General features: G+C 46.5%; 1 protein-coding gene across 2 annotated transcripts in view; it reads right to left on the bottom strand.

Moving 5' to 3' along the window:
• Positions 1-5,968: 5,968 nt before the first annotated feature.
• The window catches only part of LOC106577399 (hormone-sensitive lipase), a 53,442-nt gene continuing 35,436 nt past the window's right edge, over positions 5,969-23,974 (bottom strand). For both annotated transcript variants that reach the window (XM_082961227.1, XM_082961229.1), the window contains exons 9-13: positions 22,267-22,494; positions 21,980-22,138; positions 20,744-20,970; positions 16,308-16,574; positions 5,969-12,442 (exon numbers count right to left, since the gene is read on the bottom strand). In XM_082961227.1, the coding sequence (XP_082817353.1) occupies positions 12,041-12,442; positions 16,308-16,574; positions 20,744-20,970; positions 21,980-22,138; positions 22,267-22,494 (1,283 nt within the window). In that variant the 3' untranslated portion in view covers positions 5,969-12,040. The remainder of the gene's footprint in view (positions 12,443-16,307; positions 16,575-20,743; positions 20,971-21,979; positions 22,139-22,266; positions 22,495-23,974) is intronic.

Here is a 23,974-nt window from a genome sequence, read left to right as displayed (position 1 = left end):
GTGACTATTAAAACCTTCCCTAACCAGAAACCGTGGACTGATGGCAGCATATGCGCAAAACTGAAAGCACGTACCACCACATTTGATCATGGCAAGGCACTGGAAACATGGCCGAATACAAACAGTGTAGTTATTCCCGCCGTAAGGCGATCAAACAAGCAAAGCATCAGTATAGCGACAAAGTGGAGTCGCAATTCAACGGCTCAAACACGAGATGTGGCAGGGTCTACAGACAATCACAGATTACAAAAAGAAAACCAGCCCCATCGCGGACATCGACGTCTTGCTTCCAGACAAATTAAACAACTTCTTTGCGTGCTTTGAGGACAATACAGTGCCACTGATGCGGCCTGCTACCAAAGACTGTGGGCTCTCCTCCTCCGTGGCCGACGTGAGTAACACATTTAAAAGTGGTAACCCTCGCAAAGCTGCTGGCTCCCTAGCCGCATCCTCAGAGCATACGCAGACCAGCTGGCTGGTGTGTTTACGGACATATTCAACAAATCCTTATCCCAGTCTGCTGTCCCCACATGCTTCAAGATGACCACCATTGTTCCTGTTCCCAAGAATGCTAAGGTAACTGAACTAAATGACTATCGGTCCCTAGCACTCACTTCTGTCATCATGAAGTGCTTTGAGAGACGAGTCAAGGATCCTATCACCTCCACCCTACCTGTCACCCTAGACCCACTTCAATTTGCTTACCGCCCCAATAGATCCACAGACGATGCAATCGCCATCACACTGCACACTGCACACTGCCCTATCCCATCTGGACAAGAGGAATACCTATGTAAGAATGCTGTTAATTGATTACAGCTCAGCATTCAACACCATAGTACCCTCCAAACTCGTCATTATGCTTGAGACCTTGGGTCTCGACTCGCCCTGGGCAACAGGGTCCTGGACTTCCTGACGGGCCTCCCCCAGGTGGTAAAGGTAGGAAACATCTCCACTCCGCTGATCCTCAATACTGGGGCCCCACAAGGGTGTGTTCTCAGCCCCCTCCTGTACTCCCTGTTCACCCACGACTGCGTGGCCATTTAGGCCTCCAACTCAATCATCAAGTTTGCAGACGACACTACAGTGGTAGGCTTGATTACCAACAATGACGAGACAGCCTACAGGGAGGTGAGGGCCCTCGGAGTGTGGTGTCAAGAAAATAACCTCTCACTCAATGTCAGCAAAACAAGAGAGATTATTGTGGACTTCAGGAAACAGCAAAGGGAGCACTCCCCCATCCACATCAATGGGACAGCAGTGGAGAAGGTGGAAAGCTTCAAGTTCCTCGGTGTACATATCACGGACAAACTGAAATGGTCTACGCACTCAGAAAGTGTGGTGAAGAAGGCGCAACAACGCCTCTTCAACCTCAGGAGGCTGAAACAAATGTGGCTTGTCACTGAAAACCCACTAACTTTTACAGGTGCACAATTGAGAGCATCCTGTCGGACTGTATCACCGCCTGGTAACGCAACTGCACCTCCCACAACCGCAGGGCTCTCCAGAGGGTGGTGCGGTCTGCACAACGCATCACCAGGGGCAAACTACCTGCCCTCCAGGAAACCTACAACACCTGATGTCACAGGAAGGCAAAAAGATCATCAAGGACAATAACCACCCGAGCCACTGCCTGTTCACCCAGGGACCATCCAGAAGGCGAGGTCAGTACAGGTGCATCAAAGGTGGGACAGAGATTGAAAAACAGCTTCTATCTCAAGGCCATCAGATTGTTAAACAACCTCCACTAGCACACAGAGGCAGCTCAGACTTGATTGGCCACTTTAATAATGCCACTTTAAGAATGTTTACATACCTCGCATTACTCATCTCATATGTTTATACTGTATCCTTCACTATCTATTATTTACTATCTATTGCATCTTAGCCGCTCTGTCACTGCTCATCCATATATTTTATACTTATAATAATATATTCTTATCCCATTCCTTTACTAGAATGTATTAGGTTTTGTTGTGGAATTATTAGATATTACCTGTTAGATACTGATGCACTGTCGGATCTAGAAGCATAAGAATTTCGCTCCACTCGGAATAACATCTGCTAACCATGTGTATGTGACAAATAAAATTTGATTTGACCACACCAGCCCAGGACCTCCACATCCGACTTTTAACCCTGCGGGATTGTCTGAGGCCAGCCACCCAGACAGCTGATGAAACTGAGGAGTTTTTCTGTCTGTAATAAAGCACTTTTGTGGGGAAAAACGAATTCTGATTGGCTGGGCCTGGCTCCCCAGTGGGTGGACCTATGCCCTCCCAGGCCCACCCATAGCGTCACCCCTGCCCAGTCATGCAATATCCATAGATTAGGGCCTAATTAATAAATTTTAATTGACTGACTTCTTTATATGAACTGTAGCTCAGTAAAATGTTTGAAATTGTTGCATGTTGCATTTATATTTTTGTTCTGTATACAGTGGGGGGGGGAAGTATTTGATCCCCTGCTGATTTTGTACGTTTGCCCACTAACAAAGAAAGGATCAGTCTATAATTTTAATGGTAGGTTTATTTGAACAGTGAGAGACAGAATAACAACAAAAATATCCAGAAACACGCATGTCAGAAATGTTATAAATTGATTTGCATTTTAATGAGGGAAATAAGTATTTGACCCCCTCTCAATCAGAAAGATTTCTGGCTCCCAGGTGTCTTTTATACAGGTAACGAGCTGAGATTAGGAGCACACTCTTAAAGGGAGTGCTCCTAACCGCAGCTTGTTACCTGTAAAAAAGACAACTGTCCACAGAAGCAATCAATCAATCAGATTCCAAACTCTCCACCATGGCCAAGACCAAAGTGCTCTCCAAGGATGTCAGGGACAAGATTATAGACCTACACAAGGCTGGAATGGGCTACAAGACCATCGCCAAGCAGCTTGGTGAGAAGGTGACAACATTTGGTGTGATTATTCGCAAATGGAAGAAACACAATAGAACTGTCAATATCCCTTGGCCTGGGGCTCCATGCAAGATCTCACCTCGTGGAGTTGCAATGAGAACGGTGAGGAATCAGCCCAGAACTACACGGGAGGATCTTGTCAATGATCTCAAGGCAGCTGGGACCATAGTAACCAAGAAAACAATTGGTAACACACTACGCCGTGAAGGACTGAAATCCTGCAGCGCCCGCATGGTCCCCCTGCTCAAGAATACATATACATGCCCGTCTGATGTTTGCCAATGAACATCTGAATGACTCAGAGGACAACTGGTGAAAGTGTTGTGCTCAGATGAGACCAAAATGGAGCTCTTTGACATCAACTCAACTCGCCGTGTTTGGAGGAGGAGGAATGCCGCCTATGACCCCAAGAACACCATCTCCACCGTCAAACATGGAGGTGGAAACATTATGCTTTGGGGATGTTTTTCTGCTAAGGGGACAGGACAACTTCACCGCATCAAAGGATGGGGCCATGTACCGTCAAATCTTGGGTGAGAACCTCCTTCCCTCAGCCAGGGCATTGAAAATGGGTCGTGGACGGGTATTCCAGCATGACAATGACCCAAAACACACGGCCAAGGCAACAAAGGAGTGGCTCAAGAAGAAGCACATTAAGGTCCTGGAGTGGCCTAGCCAGTCTCCAGACCTTAATCCCATAGAAAATCTGTGGAGGGAGCTGAAGGTTCAAGTTGCCAAACGTCAGCCTCGAAACCTTAATGACTTGGAGAAGATCTGCAAAGAGGAGTGGGACAAAATCCCTCCTGAGGTGTGTGCAAACTTGGTGGCCAACTACAAGAAACGTCTGACCTCCGTGATTGCCAACAAGGGTTTTGCCACCAAGTACTAAGTCATGTTTTGCAGAGGGGTCAAATACTTATTTCCCTCATTAAAATGCAAATCATTTTATAACATTTTTGACATGCGTTTTTCTGTATTTTTGTTGTTGTTATTCTGTCTCTCACTGTTCAAATAAACCTACTATTAAAATTATAGACTGATAATTTCTTTGTAAGTGGGCAAATGTACAAAATCAGCAGGGGATCAAATACTTTTTCCCCCCACTGTAGTTGTAAAGTGAAGCACGTGTGCCATGTATGGAAAATGCAGGCTAGACCTCCGGCAAAACAAAACACATCTGGTGAACATCGGCATAAGTAGTTTGAGAAGTTCGCAACATAGTCATGTCCATAAATATTTGGACATTGACCAAGTTATTATCTTAGCTGTCTACCACAGCATATTAGAATTGAAAGTAATAATGAATATGAGCTGAAAGTGCAGATTTCAGCTTTAATTTGAGGGGATTTACATCCAAATTGGGTGAACGGTGTAGGAATTACGGGACTTTTTGTGTGTCAAGTCAAGAATACAATACAGTAGGATAGAATGTGATAAAATAGAAAAAATGACTAAATAGCCTACAATAGAATAGTGTCTCTCTGTGTGGTTTGGTTTGGTTTGGCCTACTTCTCAGAAATGAGCCAGGGTCCCTTAAGGGACCAAAAGTAATTGGACAATTGGCCAGGTGTGTGTTATTCCCTCATTAGATCATTTACAGGTAAGCAGATAAAAGGTCTAGGAGTTGATTTCAAGTGTGGTATTTGCATTTGGAATCTTGCTGTTAACCCTAAATATGAAGTCCAAAGAGCAGTCATGGCAGTGAAGTAAGCCATCATTAGGCTGAGAAATCAAAACAAACCCAGCAGAGATAGCAAAAACATTAGGTTTGGCCTTATCAACTATTTGGTACGTTCTTAAAAAGAAAGAACGCACTAGTGTGCTCAGGAACACCAAAAGGCCCGGAAGACCACGGAAAACAACTGTGGACGACAGAATAATTATTTCCCTGGTGAAGAAAAACCCCTTCACAACAGTTGGCCAGATCAAGAACACCCTCCAGGAAGTAGGCGTATCTGTGTCAAAGTCAACATTCAAGAGAAGACTTGTGGTAAACTGTCTATTTGCTCAAGATGTAAACCATTGGTGAGCCTCAAAAACAGGAAGACCAGATTAGAGTTTGCCAAAAAAAAAAAAAATCCTGTACAGTTCTGGAACAACATCCATTGGACAGATGAGACAAAGATCAACATTTACCATTATGATGGTTAGAGAAGAGCATGGAGAAGGGAAGGAACTGCTCATGATCCGACGCATACCACCTTATCTGTGAATCATGGTGGAGGTAGTGTTATGACGTGGGCATGTATGGCTGCCAATGGAACAGGTTCCCATTGAATTTATTGATGTGTCTGCTAACAAAAGCAGCAGAATGAATTCTGAAGTGTTTAGGGCTATATTATCTGCTCAGATTCAGCCAAATGCTTCAAAACTCATTGGATGGACAATGTCCTGAAGCATACTGCGAAAGGCAAAGAAGTGGAATGTTCTGCAATGGCCAAGTAAATCACATGACCTGAATCCAATTGAGCATGGATTTCACTTGCTGAAGGCAAAACACCCCAAGAACAAGCCAGAACTGATGACAGCTGCAGTAAAGGCCTGGCAGAGCATCAGCAGGGAAGAAACCCAGCATCTGGTGATGTCTATGGGTTCCAGTCTTCAGGCAGTCTTTGACTGCAAATGATTTGCAACCAAGTATTAAAACTCACAATTTAATTTTGGATTGTTAGTTTGTCCAATTAATTTTAAGCCCCTAAAATTGGGGTGAGGCAAGGCACGTAAGTGCTGTAACTTCTACACCATTCACTCGATTTGGATTGTAAATACCCTCAAATTAAAGCTGAAAGTCTGCACCTTCAGCTCATCTTGTTTCCTTTCAAATCCATTGTGGTGGTGTAGAGCTAAAATGATAATAACTTGGTCAATGTATCAGTTATTTATGGATCTGACTGTGTCAAAGTCAGATTGATGAGCAGAATAAGCTTGTTGAAACAGCATTTTAAAGATCTGATTGACAGGTAATGAATTTAACCATAGGTCACAAAATGTCTGTTGCCCCAATTCCGTATTCTGACATTTCAGCTTCGAAATAAATACAGATGTAACATGTTTGAGAATATATTTATTAAAAAAAACAAAAAAGAAAGGAAAAACAAGGGTTACAAGAGACAAAATACTTATTGCATATGTGAAACATTCAACCAATCCTGTAAAGAGTCATTACAGGAGTCAAAAACAAAATAAGAGGAATAACAAGTGAAAGTAAAAATATCTATACAGGAAATTTATTTTAGTAATATAGAGTCATCTTTTATTCACATGGATGCACTTGTGGTGTTGTAAAATAACAGAAATAAAAATAAAGTATACTTCAAAACATTTTCTTCCAGTCTTTCTATGGCTTTGTGTAGCTTTTAATAAAATATAGTTATCTTAAATAGCTCTATATTAACCCCAGTGTCTTGTTCCATAAAGTGCAAACACAGAACTACTATGTAGATCTCAATGACACAGCTAACAGGACGCACAGACATCAACCCAGGCCAAAATGTCTGTTACTAATGTCAATGACAGTGATAGCAAGTTTCATATAAAACTAGACGCAATCTTTGGTTCTGTTTCAAGCCTTAATCTAACATGCACTTTATCACACAGGTGGTATTGTCTAAGTCAGGGGTTCGCAAAATATTTGGGGCTGGGGAGGGGAGCCCTTTTGTGATAGCAAATTCATCAGGACACCCCTCATAAATCATAACTAGAGTGAGATAAAAAAAAAATGTCCACAAGGAGTTATCATGACTTCTGCAGTGTATGGCTGAATGAACCAAGTCTCGGGCCTGGGGAAAGAACGTTTAAAGAACATTTGGGGCGGCAGGTAGCCTAGTGGTTAAAGCGTTGGACTAGTAACCGAAAGGTTGCAAGATCAAATCCCCGAGCTGACAAGTAAAAAATCTGTCGTTCTGCCCCTGAACAAGGCAGTTAACCCACTGTTCCTAGACCGTCATTGAAAATAAAAATTTGTTCTTAACTGACTTGCCTAGTTAAATAAAGGTAAAATGAAAAAAGGCCTGCCTCTTGGCATCAGAGTGAAAATGTTGTAGTTATCAAGCAAATTTCCTGCAACACCTTGTCATGGGGCAGAGGTTTGTTATTGTTGCAGCTTTAAAAGGTAATATCCTGCAATTGACACATTGCCATGAGGCAGAGAAAACAATTGCAGTTTAAAGCTTAAATTCAAGTGCATTTATGTACAACAAAACATTTGGGGGGGAATAGGTGAGTTAAAATGTATAATTGGTGAAAATGTCTTGTCTGGCTTCGGACGCCCTGCAGTACCTCCACAGACCCCACTTTTAAAACCCCTTGTCTGGCTGCGGACGCCCTGCAGTACCTCCACAGACCCCACTTTTAAAACCCGATGTCTGGCTTCGGACGCCCTGCAGTACCTCCACAGACCCCACTTTTAAAACCCCTTGTCTGGCTTCGGACGCCCTGCAGTACCTCCACAGACCCCACTTTTAAAACCCCTTGTCTGGCTGCGGACGCCCTGCAGTACCTCCACAGACCCCACTTTTAAAACCCCTTGTCTGGCCGCGGACGCCCTGCAGTACCTCCACAGACCCCACTTTTAAAACCCCTTGTCTGGCTGCGGACGCCCTGCAGTACCTCCACAGACCCCACTTTTAAAACCCCTTGTCTGGCTGCGGACGCCCTGCAGTACCTCCACAGACCCCACTTTTAAAACCCCTTGTCTGGCTGCGGACGCCCTGCAGTACCTCCACAGACCCCACTTTTAAAACCCCTTGTCTGGCTGCGGACGCCCTGCAGTACCTCCACAGACCCCACTTTTAAAACCCCTTGTCTGGCTGCGGACGCCCTGCAGTACCTCCACAGACCCCACTTTTAAAACCCCTTGTCTAAGGGGGACAAAATAGAGAAGAAAATAATTTCCTATAAAGAAGAACACATTCTGCGAAGCAGGCAGTCGAGATCAGTTCCATTCAAGTATTCTCAAGTGACCAGATTGTGTAGATTGCACAATGCTCTAGGCAAACTAAGTGGTACGCCGTCTGCTAAATGACCAAATGGAAATGGAAAATAGCCTTGCATAACTCTAGCCTCAGGGTTGATCGAAAGCATTTCAACCAATTAAGTGACTGAATTTTAGATCGAAAAAGGAGACATGGCTCACCAAAGACAGGAGATAAAACCTAGTAAAGGATGCTGGGGTGTTACTACATAGCTGTGTGTAGGGTAACATTTTACGGGGTACTTGACCTAAACAGCTTTTAGATAATATGTTGACGTACTAATAGGCTTTTCACACTGCATGTTTCAGGTTAGCCTAGAGCTAAAGACATCCCAGGGCTAAGAGATGTTGAATCCAGTGTAAATAGCCTATACATGAGGGAAATGGTTGAGGTACGATGTATAATCAAAACACACAAAGCCACTCCACACCACTTCAGCCATTTTGCATTTCAAGATCAAAATGAGGACCACACTCCCCAAAACAACTAGGAACTAGAAATTCTCCAACTTCCGAGCGTTCAAAACTGGGAAATCGAGGAAAAAGCGAATTCTGACTGAAAATGTATTTGAACCTTCATCCAACTCGGAATCTTGGGCCTCTTTCTAGAGCTCTGACTTTCCGACCTGAAGATCACTGACGTCATGATTTGACCTCATATTTTTCAGAGTGGCAAGTTGTTTTGACCGTGGCAACACGTACACAAATGCATCAAACGGCAGGTCGCCTAGTGGTTAGAGCATTGGACTAGTAACCGAAAGGTTGCAAGATCTAATCCCCGAGCTGACAAAGTAAAAATCTGTCATTCTGCCCCTGAACAAGGCAGTTAAACCCACTGTTCCTAGGCTGTCATTGAAAATAAGAATTTGTTCTTAACTGACTTGCCTAGTTAAAGATAAAATATATATATTTTTAAAAACCTCTAGAGGCATAGAAACAGTGGTTGGGAGACCATGTTCCAATGCTCTCAAATGGCTCCTCCCCTTTCCTGACAACCTAGACTAGGAAGGTGAAAACAAGATGGTGGTAACCTCACGAGACTAATGGGCTAGCACCATGCCATGGATTTCTCCTGTGCGGTGCCCTCCTCTCAGATCAGGTGAAGGATTGGTAGCCATTAAAAGAGCAGCTTATTGCAGTGGTTCCCAAAGCTGTTGCACTGTGACCCATATAAAATCATTTATTGTGACCCACCAAGAAAATAAGAGCAATGTTTCTGACCAGGACCTGGTCTAAAGCCACAACCCAAATAAAAAGGATTTGGTCATAAACCACCAAGCGGTTCTAACCCACCATTACACAGTTCCATAGATGGGTCAGAGGGCTGTACTAGCCTTGCTCATTGGGGGCGCTAGTAGTCTATAGGAGCCATTCAGGGCATCCCATAGGGCCTGGAGTGGTGCTGGTTGGGTGTGGGGTTATGATATCTACTCTGGCAATGGAGACGCCAGGCTACTAAATCTCAATATGCATGATCAGTCATGTTGCTAGAGCACAATGAGAACTGTATTCATCAAGGACCTTGTAATGGATGGCTGACAGAATGCATAATGTTAAATGGGATCTCAGAAGTCCTGCTTGGCTAACCAATAGTGTACTGTTCGACACCCATGAGATTCAGGGGCTTGGATTGCAGCTCATGGCCCCATACACCCACCTGCTGCTTTACTGCTGCAATTAAAAACACACAATCATGTTTCAAAGATGGTAGATGTTCCACCCACACAAGCACTGACAAACACGTGCAATGTTGGAGTCATTGATACACATACAGAATCCACTTACCAGACACTCACACGGGCACTAAACACAGACACACAGTTACACTTAACTTACAAAGAAAAAGTGTGAAATGATCATAACCAGCGTCTAAAACCATCAACCATTAAACACAAGACTTCTAAAAACAAGATAAGTGATTCCTTGAATACCTTCACAGTTAACAGCTCTCTTAATTTCTATCAGCCTGCCTCAAAACGCTGCAATAAGCACTGGCAGCAAACAGGACAGAGAATCATAATACTAGATCATGACCTTGTGCTGGATAAACCCTGCTCTTCTGGGGGGTGGGGGGTTAAATCCAGCCAAAACCCATCTTTATCACCCATCATAATTCTCAACAGATCTGGCAACCCAGGCCTGTGACCACCAGACAAGGACAGCACCAGAAGTGAGGTTGTCATTTATATTTAGTTCAAGGCTTGCTAGAGGACGACACAAAAGGGAAATGTCCTTCACTCCAATGTGAATCATTCATTCTCAACAAGCTAGACAGAAGCCATATCAAGTATCATATCAGATTCAGTCAAAACGTAGTAGTAGCATCAGCCCCTGAGTATTTGCACGGGGTAAAGATGGTGTAGAACACAGATTATCAGTCAGCCCCTGAGTATTTGCACGGGGTAAAGATGGTGTAGAACACAGATTATCAGTCAGCCCCTGTAGAATGTCCTAAAGGTGCACAGAAAGACACATTAGCTAACTAGAGAAGTCACCTGTTTAGTGACTATGAGCTCACTATCAGGCTTGTTCTAGATTCTCCTGCTTGCTCGGGACAGGCTGTTGGAGCAGAATGGATCCTGTGTGATTTGGACGGAGGTGCAGAAATGGGTCAGCAAGCAGGACGTCCCCTGGCTCAAGGGCTGTGGCAGTGTAACGCACTGCATCCTGGGATAGAGGGCTGCGTTTTTGGCAGTCAGTGCAGTGATGTACAGATATAGTATGAAGAGATCTGTCTGCTTCAGGCTTTCTTATTGAAGTTATTCACTGTGCTAATAGAGAAAGGATTTCCAGTCTTTAAAAAAAACATCTGTTTCTAAAGCCAGTCAGTCTATAGACGGCTAAGTGATTGCTTTTAGATGGCAACAAACAAAGGCTGAGCACAAGAGACTTAAAATCATAAGACTTAATTACTGTGTGTCAATAAAAATGATCAAAACAAAAATGACTGTGACTTGATGCTTTAGCCCCACAACAGTGCACTTAAATCCAAGCACAATATCATTATGGCTTCACTGAATCATGTTGATTGCACTGATGAAAATGCAGCTATAATATTGCATTAGCTATTTATGATTGGCTAGTTCTAATATATCAGTATAATAGAAAGACCAGAATATAATAATATCAACGCTCAGCCACATCTCACTGTGAGTTGACTGGTTAGGTGGGTAACAGCTAGCTGACCACTAGTCACTACAGTGGTAGAGGTTAACATTTGGCTACTTTGAACAACTAGGAATGAGCACCCACAGAGTAGGGCACGACACAGCTAGGAACATAACTTAGCATCCACCTCACAATATGCTCTTAAAAGCCTTGAACAAACAGGTATATACTATGATCCAGGGTTAAAATAAGAATACAATACGAGTATATATATACACACACACAATAAATACAAATAACAAGGAATACTATGGCATAATAAGCTCTTATGGTTAACAATTTCAAGGTACTACCAAACCCTTCCAGTTTCTAAGTTTGTTGTTTCCAGCGCTGCAGCGCCCTATTGATGGGCCAATAAGCAGAGTAAGTGACCGAACAGCGGCAGTATTCACAACCAACTAGTTTAACAGACCTCAGAGCTCTACAGTTATTAAGCTTGATTTAGAGTGGCTCCCTAAAAGACAAGTGGCCATTAAGTTGTGATGGCACTATGTAGGAGCTCATTGCACGTCTACCACTATCTGATTAGGGACTGGAATAGTCTTCTATAGGGAGATGGAACGACCATTCACCACAACGCTCTGTGCTGTTTTACAATGTCCAGGCTCCAAACTCACAGTTCTACACCAAGCACAATGCAGCAGACCAAAAGGCAAAGTGGTTTGGTGTGTGTGTGTCAACCAGTATGGGCAACATGTTGCTCTGCATGGTGCTAAACAGCAAGCAGCAATTGAGAGTTGGAAAGCTGAAGAGGTTGCATTTAGTACTTGCTGTCCTTCTCTCTATCCATGGGTGCTTCATTCTGTCTCTCCAAAACTGGGCACGCTACCAACTCCTTCTGCATATCCTCCTCCTGCCGTCTTTCCTTCGCTCTATTCTCTTCTCTCCCAGGCTTCATAAGGCCCAAATCCCCCCTTTTCTCCATCTCTTTTAAATCCTTTAAACAGTACTCTTAATCTAGCAAACCCTGATTATGCCTTTATCCCACAATATCTATGTCGTTCTGTGCTCCCACGCCAACTAGCCCCTCCCCATCTGGAACTAGAGCCCCTCCCCTGGCCACCAGCAGCTCCTCCTCCTGAATGGGTGCTGCAAAAAGCTTCTCTGGGTCACCCGTGGCAACAGAGGGAGCACGGCGATTGGTCCTTTCCAGCTTGCGGTGCATGCGCGGCTCCTGGGGCGAGTCCTTCTGGTCAAAGACGTCCCTGATTCTGTTGACGCAGACGTTAGCCGCTTCCCTAGTCTCCCTGGAGAGCTGTGATAGGCTGAGAAAGCCGTGGGGGAGGTCGTCCACCACACACAGGGTGACTGGCTGATCTACGTTCCTCAGGCGCTTGGCAAACATCACAGAGTCATCCAGCATGGGGTCTAGCGCACAGGCCTAGGGGGAGAAGGAGAGATAAACAACAGAGTCAAAGAGGGTCTTAGAGGAAAATTATAAAAAAAATACTAAATTGGTGGAAAAATCAGAAAAGGATTGGGACAAGCCAGTCGTCAACTCCATTTCCCTCCCTCCCACCACTAGGTAGTCCTCCCTCCCTCCCTCCCACCACTAGGTAGTCCTCCCTCCCTCCCACCCTCCCACCACTAGGTAGTCCTCCCTCCCTCCCACCCTCCCACCACTAGGTAGTCCTCCCTCCCTCCCTCCCTCCCACCACTAGGTAGTCCTCCCTCCCTCCCTCCCTCCCACCACTAGGTAGTCCTCCCTCCCTCCCTCCCTCCCACCACTAGGTAGTCCTCCCTCCCTCCCACCCTCCCACCACTAGGTAGTCCTCCCTCCCTCCCACCCTCCCACCACTAGGTAGTCCTCCCTCCCTCCCACCCTCCCACCACTAGGTAGTCCTCCCTCCCTCCCACCCTCCCACCACTAGGTAGTCCTCCCTCCCTCCCTCCCACCACTAGGTAGTCCTCCCTCCCTCCCTCCCACCACTAGGTAGTCCTCCCTCCCTCCCTCCCACCACTAGGTAGTCCTCCCTCCCTCCCTCCCACCACTAGGTAGTCCTCCCTCCCTCCCTCCCACCACTAGGTAGTCCTCCCTCCCTCCCTCCCACCACTAGGTAGTCCTCCCTCCCTCCCTCCCACCACTAGGTAGTCCTCCCTCTCACCACTAGGTAGTCCTCCCTCCCTCCCTCCCACCACTAGGTAGTCCTCCCTCCCTCTCACCACTAGGTAGTCCTCCCTCCCTCCCTCCCACCACTAGGTAGTCCTCCCTCCTTCCCTCCCTCTCACCACTAGGTAGTCCTCCCTCCCACCACTAGGTAGTCCTCCCTCCCTCCCTCCCACCACTAGGTAGTCCTCCCTCCCTCCCACCACTAGGTAGTCCTCCCTCCCTCCCACCACTAGGTAGTCCTCCCTCCCTCCCTCCCACCACTAGGTAGTCCTCCCTCCCTCCCTCCCACCACTAGGTAGTCCTCCCTCCCTCCCTCCCACCACTAGGTAGTCCTCCCTCCCTCCCTCCCACCACTAGGTAGTCCTCCCTCCCTCCCTCCCACCACTAGGTAGTCCTCCCTCCCTCCCTCCCACCACTAGGTAGTCCTCCCTCCCTCTCACCACTAGGTAGTCCTCCCTCCCTCCCTCCCACCACTAGGTAGTCCTCCCTCCCTCCCTCCCACCACTAGGTAGTCCTCCCTCCTTCCCTCCCTCTCACCACTAGGTAGTCCTCCCTCCCCCCCTCACCACTAGGTAGTCCTCCCTCCCTCCCACCACTAGGTAGTCCTCCCTCCCTCCCTCTCACCACTAGGTAGTCCTCCCTCCCTCCCACCACTAGGTAGTCCTCCCTCCCTCCCTCTCACCACTAGGTAGTCCTCCCTCCCTCCCTCTCACCACTAGGTAGTCCTCCCTCCCTCCCTCCCTCTCACCACTAGGTAGTCCTCCCTCCCTCCCTCCCTCTCACCACTAGGTAGTCCTCCCTCCCTCCCTCCCTCCCTCTCACCACTAGGTAGTCCTCCCTCCCTCCCTCCCTCCCTCTCACCACTAGGTAGTCCTCCCTCCCTCCCTCCCTCCCTCTCACCACTAGGTAGTCCTCCCTCCCTCCCTCCCTCCCTCTCACCACTAGGTAGTCCTCCCTCCCTCCCTCCCTCCCTCTCACCACTAGGTAGTCCTCCCTCCCTCCCTCCCTCTCACCACTAGGTAGTCCTCCCTCCCTCCCTCCCTCTCACCACTAGGTAGTCCTCCCTCCCTCCCTCCCTCTCACCACTAGGTAGTCCTCCCTCCCTCCCTCCCTCTCACCACTAGGTAGTCCTCCCTCCCTCCCTCCCTCTCACCACTAGGTAGTCCTCCCTCCCTCCCTCCCTCCCTCTCACCACTAGGTAGTCCTCCCTCCCTCCCTCCCTCTCACCACTAGGTAGTCCTCCCTCCCTCCCTCTCACCACTAGGTAGTCCTCCCTCCCTCCCTCTCACCACTAGGTAGTCCTCCCTCCCTCCCTCTCACCACTAGGTAGTCCTCCCTCCTTCCCTCCCACCACTAGGTAGTCCTCCCTCCTTCCCTCCCACCACTAGGTAGTCCTCCCTCCTTCCCTCCCTCTCACCACTAGGTAGTCCTCCCTCCCACCACTAGGTAGTCCTCCCTCCTTCCCTCCCTCTCACCACTAGGTAGTCCTCCCTCCCCCACCACTAGGTAGTCCTCCCTCCCTCCCACCACTAAGTAGTCCTCCCTCCCTCCCTCCCTCTCTCTCTCCCTCTCACCACTAGGTAGTTCTCCCTCCCTCCCACCACTAGGTAGTCCTCCCTCCTCCCTCCCTCCCACCACTAGGTAGTCCTCCCTCCCTCCCACCACTAGGTAGTCCTCCCCTCCCTCCCACCACTAGGTAGTCCTCCCTCCCTCCCACCACTAGGTAGTCCTCCCTCCTCCCTCCCTCTCACCACTAGGTAGTCCTCCCTCCCTCCCTCACCACTAGGTAGTCCTCCCTCCCTCCCTCCCTCACCACTAGGTAGTCCTCCCTCCCTCCCTCCACCACTAGGTAGTCCTCCCTCCCTCCCTCTCACCACTAGGTAGTCCTCCCTCCCTCCCTCTCACCACTAGGTAGTCCTCCCTCCCTCCCTCTCACCACTAGGTAGTCCTCCCTCCTCCCTCCCTCTCACCACTAGGTAGTCCTCCCTCCTCCCTCCCTCTCACCACTAGGTAGTCCTCCCTCCCTCCCTCTCACCACTAGGTAGTCCTCCCTCCCTCCCTCTCACCACTAGGTAGTCCTCCCTCCCTCCCTCTCACCACTAGGTAGTCCTCCCTCCCTCCCTCTCACCACTAGGTAGTCCTCCCTCCCTCCCGCCCTCTCACCACTAGGTAGTCCTCCCTCCTCCCTCCCTCCCACCACTAGGTAGTCCTCCCTCCTCCCTCCCTCCCACCACTAGGTAGTCCTCCCTCCTCCCTCCCTCCCACCACTAGGTAGTCCTCCCTCCTCCCTCCCTCCCACCACTAGGTAGTCCTCCCTCCTCCCTCCCTCCCTCACCACTAGGTAGTCCTCCCTCCTCCCTCCCTCACCACTAGGTAGTCCTCCCTCCCTCCCACCACTAGGTAGTCCTCCCTCCTCCTTCCCTCCCACCACTAGGTAGTCCTCCCTCCTCCCTCCCTCCCACCACTAGGTAGTCCTCCCTCCTCCCTCCCTCCCACCACTAGGTAGTCCTCCCTCCCTCCCTCCCTCCCTCACCACTAGGTAGTCCTCCCTCCCTCCCTCACCACTAGGTAGTCCTCCCTCCTCCCTCCCTCACCACTAGGTAGTCCTCCCTCCTCCCTCCCTCTCACCACTAGGTAGTCCTCCCTCCCTCCCTCCCTCTCACCACTAGGTAGTCCTCCCTCCCTCCCTCTCACCACTAGGTAGTCCTCCCTCCCTCCCTCCCTCCCTCTCACCACTAGGTAGTCCTCCCTCCCTCCCTCCCGCCCTCCCACCACTAGGTAGTCCTCCCTCCTCCCTCCCTCCCACCACTAGGTAGTCCTCCCTCCTCCCTCCCTCCCACCACTAGGTAGTCCTCCCTCCCTCCCACCACTAGGTAGTCCTCCCTCCCTCCCACCACTAGGTAGTCCTCCCTCCTCCCTCCACTAGGTAGTCCTCCCTCCTCCCTCCCTCCCACCACTAGGTAGTCCTCCCTCCTCCCTCCCTCCCTCTCACCACTAGGTAGTCCTCCCTCCCTCCCGCCCTCCCACCACTAGGTAGTCCTCCCTCCTCCCTCCCTCCCACCACTAGGTAGTCCTCCCTCCTCCCTCCCTCCCACCACTAGGTAGTCCTACCTCCCTCCCACCACCTCCCTCTCACCACTAGGTGTATTGGGGGCAATCCTCTCAGCATGCTGTCGGGGGCCAGTAGAGGAGACATGTAGGGGTTCCTGACGACTGGCGAGGTGGCCAGCTTCATCTCAGCCAGCCGCTCAGAGCGCAGCGGTTCGAAGCCAAGGGGGAACTCCCGAGGGTGCTCCAGCACCACACCCTCTTCCCCCTCAGGGGGCGCTATGGCAACAGAGGACAGAGCATCCGACATGGACACCACCTCCTCTTTGGAGAGGAAGAAGCTCACGTTGTCAGGCTGGAGGGATACAAGAAAAATATTTTACCATGGCAATACATAAGTTAACACTAGTCAAGGACCAAGACTGTGGAAACCTGATGGTATTAGATACTGGATAATACTGATGTGTCTTTCCGTTGGGACCAGACACTTGTTCTAAGAATCTACAAGCAGATTTTTTCCCCATTTGAAATCACAGGAACAAACATTGACGTTTCACTGTGACATCATGTGACAGTTTTTCATATTCCCCCTGTAGACAGAGGCATTAACTCAGACTGGCTTTATAGAAACACAGAGATTATCCCCATACTGATACACTAGAGGTCACACTCAGACACACAGTTCTGCTTGCCTCCGCCAGTTAAATCTGTGAAGGAGGAAACAAGACAAGCAGCTTGGTCACCATCTATTTGCATAACGAAGCCTCTCGCTGAATAATTTAAGACAAACACCAACAATTCAGTGACAAGTGTGTCTGAAGTGGTTGTAAAAGCAGTAAGTAGAGGTCGACCGATGATGATTTTTCAACGCCAATACCAATTATTGGAGGACCAAAAACAGCCGATACCAATTAAATCGTCCGATTTATATTTGTAAAAAACGACAATTACAACAATACTGAATGAACACTTATTTTAATACATCAATAAAATCAATTTAGTCTCAAATAAATAATGAAACATGTTCAATTTGGTTTAAATAATGCAAAACAAAGTGTTGGAGAAGAAAGTAAAAGTGCAATATGTGCCATGTAAAAAAGCTAACGTTTAAGTGCCTCGCTCAGAACATGAGAACATATGAAAGCTGGTGGTTCCTTTTAACATGAGTCTTCAATATTCCCAGGTAAGAAGTTTCAGATTGTAGTTATTACAGGAATTTTAGGACTTTCTCTCTCAAAACCATTTGTATTTCATATACCTTTGACTATTGGATGTTCTTATAAGCACTTTAGTATTGCGAGCCTAATCTCGGGAGTTGATAGGCTTGAAGTGAAACAGCGCTGTGCTTCAAGCATTGCTAAGAGCTGCTGGCAAACGCTGTAAAGTGCTGTTTGAATGCTTGCTTACGAGTCTGCTCCTGCCTTCTACCGCTCAGTCACACTGCTCTATCAAATCATATACTTAATTATAATATAACCACACACAGAAATACGAGCCTTAGGTCATTAATATGGTCAAATCCGGAAACTATCATTTCGAAAACAAAATGTTTATTCTTTCAGTGAAATACGGAACCGTTCCGTATTTTATCGAACGGGTGGCATCCATAAGTCTAAATATTGCTGTTACATTGCACAACCTTCAATGTTATGTCATAATTATGTAAAATTCTGGCAAATTAATTACGGTCTTTGTTAGGAAGAAATGGTCTTCACACAGTTCGCAACGAGCCAGACGGCCCAAACTGCTGAATATACCCTGACTCTGCTTGCACAGAACACAAGAGAAGTGACACAATTTCCCTAGTTAACCTGTTGGGTCTAGGGGGCAGCATTTGCACGTCTGGATAAAAAAAATGTACCCGATTTAATCTGGTTACTAATCCTACCCAGTAACTAGAATATGCATATACTTATTATATATGGATAGAAAACACTCTAAAGTTTCCAAAACTGTTTGAATGGTGTCTGTGAGTATAACAGAACTCATTTGGCAGGCAAAACCCTGAGACATTTTCTGACAGGAAGTGGATACCTGATGTGTTGTATTGACTTTAAACCTATCCCATTGAAAAACACAGGGGTTTAGGAATATTTTGGCACTTCCTATTGCTTCCACTAGATGTCACCAGCCTTTACAAAGTGTTTTGAGTCTTCTGGAGGGAGATCTGACCGAACAAGAGCCATGGAACGTTGATGTCCCATTAGACACCTGGCGCGCTAGTTCATGTTGGGTACCCTCGTTCCAATACGTTATAAAAGAGTATGCATTCGTCCACCTTGAATATTATTCATGTTCTGGTTAAAAAAGGCCCTAATGATTTATGCTATACAACGTTTGACATGTTTGAACGAACGGAAATATATTTTTTCCCCTCGTTCATGACGAGAAGTCCGGCTGGCTTACATCATGTGCTAACGAGACGGAGATTTTTGGACATAAATGATGAGCTTTTTTGAACAAAACTACATTCGTTATGGACCTGTGATACCTGGAAGTGACATCTGATGAAGAGAATCAAAGGTAATGGATTATTTACATAGTATTTTCGATTTTAGATCTCCCCAACATGACGTCTAGTCTGTATCGCAACGCGTATTTTTCCGGGCGCAGTGCTCAGATTATTGCAAAGTGTGATTTCCCAGTAAGGTTATTTTTAAATCTGGCAAGTTGATTGCGTTCAAAAGATGTAAATCTATAATTCTTTAAATGACAATATAATATTTTACCAATGTTTTCTAATTTTAATTATTTAATTTGTGACGCTGACTTGACTGCCGGTTATTGGAGGGAAACGATTTCCTCAACATCAATGCCATAGTAAAACGCTGTTTTTGGATATAAATATCAACTTGATAGAACTAAAAATGCATGCATTGTCTAACATAATGTCCTAGGAGTGTCATCTGATGGAGATTGTAAAAGGTTAGTGCATCATTTTAGCTGGTTTTATGGTTTTGGTGACCCTGTCTTTGACTTGACAAAACATTACACACAACTCTTGTAAATGTACTGTCCTAACATACTCTAAATTTATGCTTTCGCCGTAAAACCTTTTTGAAATCGTAAAACGTGGTTAGATTAAGGAGATGTTTATCTTTCAAATGGTGTAACATAGTTGTATTTTTGAAAAATTTGAATTTTGACATTTATTTGGATTCAAATTTGCCGCTCTTGAAATGCACCTGCTGTTGATGGAGTGCACCACGGGTGGCACGCTAGCGTCCCACCTAGCCCCAAGAGGTTATAAGAAATTCATGTTAGCAGGCAATATTAACTACATATGCAGTATTAAAAAAATATATACTTGTGTATTGATTTTAAGAAAGGAATTGATGTTTATGGTTAGGTACATTTGTGCAACGATTGTGCTTTTTGCGCGAATGCACTTTTGTTAAATCATCACCCGTTTGGCGAAGTTGAAGTAGGCTGTGATTCGATGATAAATTAGCAGGCACAGCATTGATTATATGCAACGCAGGACAAGCTACTTAACCGAGTAATATCATCAACCATGGGTAGTTAACTATTGATTATGTGATGACTGTTTTTTATAAGTTTAATGCTAGCTAGCAACTTTTGATGCAGCACTCGCGTAACAGGTGGTCAGCCTGCCATGCAGTCTTCTCGTGGATTGCAATATAAAATCGTCCATAATCGGCATCCAAAAAGGCCGATTACCGATTGTTTTGAAAACTTGAAATCGGCCATACTGATTAATCGGTCGACCTCTAGCAGTAAGGATGAAGCGGTCACACTGATCTGAAGTCAGTTTAACACAGAAATTGGTTGATGTTTTACTTTTGAGGAATGAAGAAGTACGGCTGTAAATTGTTCGTGTCACTGTGAAGGGCTGAAGCCTTTTATTGCGTGTACACAGGAGCACGCTCCGTGGTATTTTTCTTTGGTATTGAAAACAGATTATCCCGTCTTAAAATGTATCAATTATTTACTTTCTAGGATACCTGAGGAAGGATTAGGAATGTTGTTTGAAATGTTTGGACCAAGTTTACAGGTAACTTACTAGATACTTTGTAGGCATGTTGGGCGAGTTGAAACCGGTGTATTTCTGAATCAAACGTGCCAAATAAATTGGCATTTTTGGGACATAAAGGGACATTATCGAACAAAGGGAACATTTGTGATGTTTCTGGGACATTTTGGAATGCCAACAGAAGATCTTCAAAGGTAAGGCATATATTATATGGCTATTTCTGACTTTCGTGTCGCATCTCTCCTGGTTGAAAATGATATGTTACGCATTTGTGTGCTGGACGCTGTCCTCAGATAATCGCATGGTTTGCCTTCGCCGTAAAGCCTTTTTGAAATCTGACACCTTGGCTGGATTAACAACAAGTTAAGCTTTATTTTGATGAATTGCACTTGTGATTTCATGAAAGTTTAATATTTATAGTAATTTAATTTGAATTTGGCGCTCTGCTATTTCACCGGATGTTGGCCAGGTGGGACGCTACCGTCCCACTGATCTGCAAGAAATTAAGGGCAACTCAGGGAGTATCATACCGTGGGTTCGGGGAACACCATTGCATTGTGGGCAGGAGTGGTGGGGGCAGCAGTGGGGGTGGAATTGGCGTTGTTGGCGTGGCCTGCCAGGTCTTGGCAGGTGTGGCTCTTCAGAGACTCTCTCCTCAGGGAGAAGTCAGAGGGATGCTCAGGGGGCACGGGGGGGTCCGAGTGGGGCGAGCTGATGGATGCCTCAGACACACTCTTCCTCACTGAAGAAGACGTGTCTGAAGAAGAGAAAGAGTCAGACAAAATAAGACAGAGGCAGAATGAGAGACAAAGACTGAGGCCATTATGGAACAGGGAAACATCAATGAAGACATATGATTGAAGGACGGTGAGAAGAGACAGGGGTGAGGGACGTGTGGTTATCGGGAGATGGATATTAAAAGCTAGAATCGTTAGATACTACATTAATTTTTGGACTTAAATTATTGATATACACCATTGATTGTTGAAGAATAACTTAAAAATGCCTCGTGAGCTTAGTTCAACTGTCATACCCCATCAGAACCCCACATGATCTTATTTCACCCCAATGTTTGTAAACAATATAAATGTAAACTAACACTGTAAAGCTTTAAAAATTGTAGTTTTAACCATGTTTTATCACATGGATGGTAAGTCCTTCCATCCATAGCTGTCTATAGTATGAATTTGAGAATGGTTACATTGCTCCAGACCCATTCCTCAGCTTTTTTACCAAAACATACACGAGGTGCCCACTTTGATTCTAGCTTTAAGCCATAATGGTGTCATTATGATATGATCTCCCCGTCACAACACAGCTGTAAGAGGTGTCATGGCTTGTCTGTTCTCAAAGCTGAACTCCCCATCATGGCCTTTAATAATGTACACCCCCAATGACAGTCATTAGTCTGGCCCACAGCTGCTGGGTGTCAGGTAACATGGTGACACCTGGAATAGTCTGCTTACTGCAGGGTTTCAACACAATTAGTGGTGAGAGCCTTCTGTGGCCTGAGACGAAGCAGTGAATTGATATGGATGGATGAGGGTGTGACGCTACAGGGTGGTGGCCGTGGGTGATTGATTGGTTAATTAAACGTTAACTGTGGATATCAATGTCGAAATCTTCCATACTATATGTACATACATGGCCCTTCCGGTAATAGGAAAATATTATTTCACCTCAGTCAGACACTAAGATGCGTGAACACAAGTACATACAGAGACACACACACCCTCTCACCCCAACACACACACACACGTACCTACCTATTGATGCCGTGGCAGCGGCTCTGTTGGGGTCCAGTAGGGAGTGGATCCAGTTGGAAGCTCCCTGTTTGAAGTCTCTGAGCAGGAGGGCCGTGTCTCTCCTCACCATGCTCAGAGTGCTCACCTTCTCCACCTGCTTCTCTGCCTGGGGCTCCTCACCTGGGGGAGAGAGAGAGGAGGAGAGGGGAAATGTGGTACCCATCATACCAGCATTGATTGGCATGCACAAACACCACGCACTACACTCAGGGGCAGTAAATCATCTCTGCTCCCTCTCACAGCCGTACCTGCGTAGGCGCTGAGACACCTGGAGAGCACACTGAGGGGCAGTAGGGGGTCGAAGAGGGTGAGCAGGCGGGAGGGCGAGGCGTAGGCGGTGAGCAGGATGGCAGGGTAGGCAGCTACGATGCCATCAGGCATCCGCACACCGTGAGACGCAGCGCGCATCGATGTTGTAATACACAGGTTACCACCAGCACTGTCACCGGCCAGACAGACATTCTCCCCCGTCCAACCTGAGAGAGAGGAGTGTCAGAGTCAGTAGATTGAAGCAAGAGTGAGAAACAGAAAGAGGGAGAGAAAGGAGAAAAGCTGAGTAAAAGTGAGAGTCTGTATAACACTTCCAAGTCCCACTCTCTGTACCTGTGTCTATATGGGGCAATGAGGTGTTGTTTTATCTTGTCCCACAATGTTTTATAATTGAGACATAAGTTGAGACTATGGCCACCAGTTGAGTGAGTTCCAAGCTAACCAGTCTTTAGCTTTCTGCCATAATAATCTATTAAGTACCAGGAAATATCCAAAGTAAATATTGAGATCATTGGGAATAAAGCCCATCTGAAAAAGCAGGTCTGTCTATTTATATATACAGTTGAAGTCAGAAGTTTACATACACCTTAGCCAAATACATTTAAACTCAGTTCTCACAATTCCTGACATTTAATCCTAGTAAAAGTTCCCTGTCTTGGGTCAGTTAGGATCACCACTTTATTTTAAAAATGTGAAATGTCAGAATAATAGCAGAGAGAATGGTTTATTTCAGCTTTTATTTACTTCATCACATTCCCAGTGGGTCAGAAGTTAACATACACTCAATTACTATTTGGTAGCATTGCCTTTAAATTGTTTACCTTGGGTCAAACATTTTTGGGTAGCCTTCCACAAGCTTCCCACAATAAGTTGGGTGAATTTTGGCCCATTCCTCCCGACAGAGCTGGTGTAACTGAGTCAGGTTTGTAGGCCTCCTTGCTCGCACACACACAATTTTCAGTTCTGCCCACAAATGTTCTATAGGATTGAGGTCAGGGCTTTGTGATGGCCACTCCAATACCTTGACTTTGTTGTCCTTAAGCCATTTTGCCACAACTTTGGAAGTATGCTTGGGGTCATTGTCCATTTGGAAGACCCATTTGCAACCAAGCTTTAACTTCCTGACTGATGCCTTGAGATGTTGCTTCAATATATCCACATCATTTACCGTCCTCATGATGCCATCTATTTTGTGAAGTGCACCAGTCCCTCCTGCAGCAAAGCACCCCCACAACATGATGCTGCCACCCCTGTGCTTCACGGTTGGGATGGTGTTCTTCGGCTTGCAAGCCTCGCCCTTTTTCCTCCAAACATAACAATGATAATTATGGCCAAACAGTTCTATTTTTGTTTCATCAGACCAGAGGACAGTTCTCCAAAAAGTGCAATCTTTGTCCCCATGTGCAGTTGCAAACCGTAGTCTGGCTTTTTTATGGCGGTTTTGGAGCAGTGGCTTCTTCCTTGCTGAGCGGCCTTTCAGGTTATGTCGATATAGGACTCGTTTTTACTGTGGATACAGATACTTTTGTACCCGTTTCCTCCAGCATCTTCACAAGGTCCTTTGCTGCTGTTCTGGGATTGATTTGCACTTCTCGCACCAAAGTACGTTCATCTCTAGGAGACAGAACGCGTCTCCTTCCTGAGCGGTATGATGGCTGTGTGGTCCCATGGTGTTTATACTTGCGT

Source organism: Salmo salar, chromosome 02 (assembly GCF_965601325.2).
Source record: "Salmo salar chromosome 02, fSalSal1, whole genome shotgun sequence".
NCBI lineage: Eukaryota > Metazoa > Chordata > Actinopteri > Salmoniformes > Salmonidae > Salmo > Salmo salar.
The sequence above is the reverse complement of the archived record's forward strand: the minus strand, read 5'-3'. Positions and strand labels throughout refer to the sequence as shown.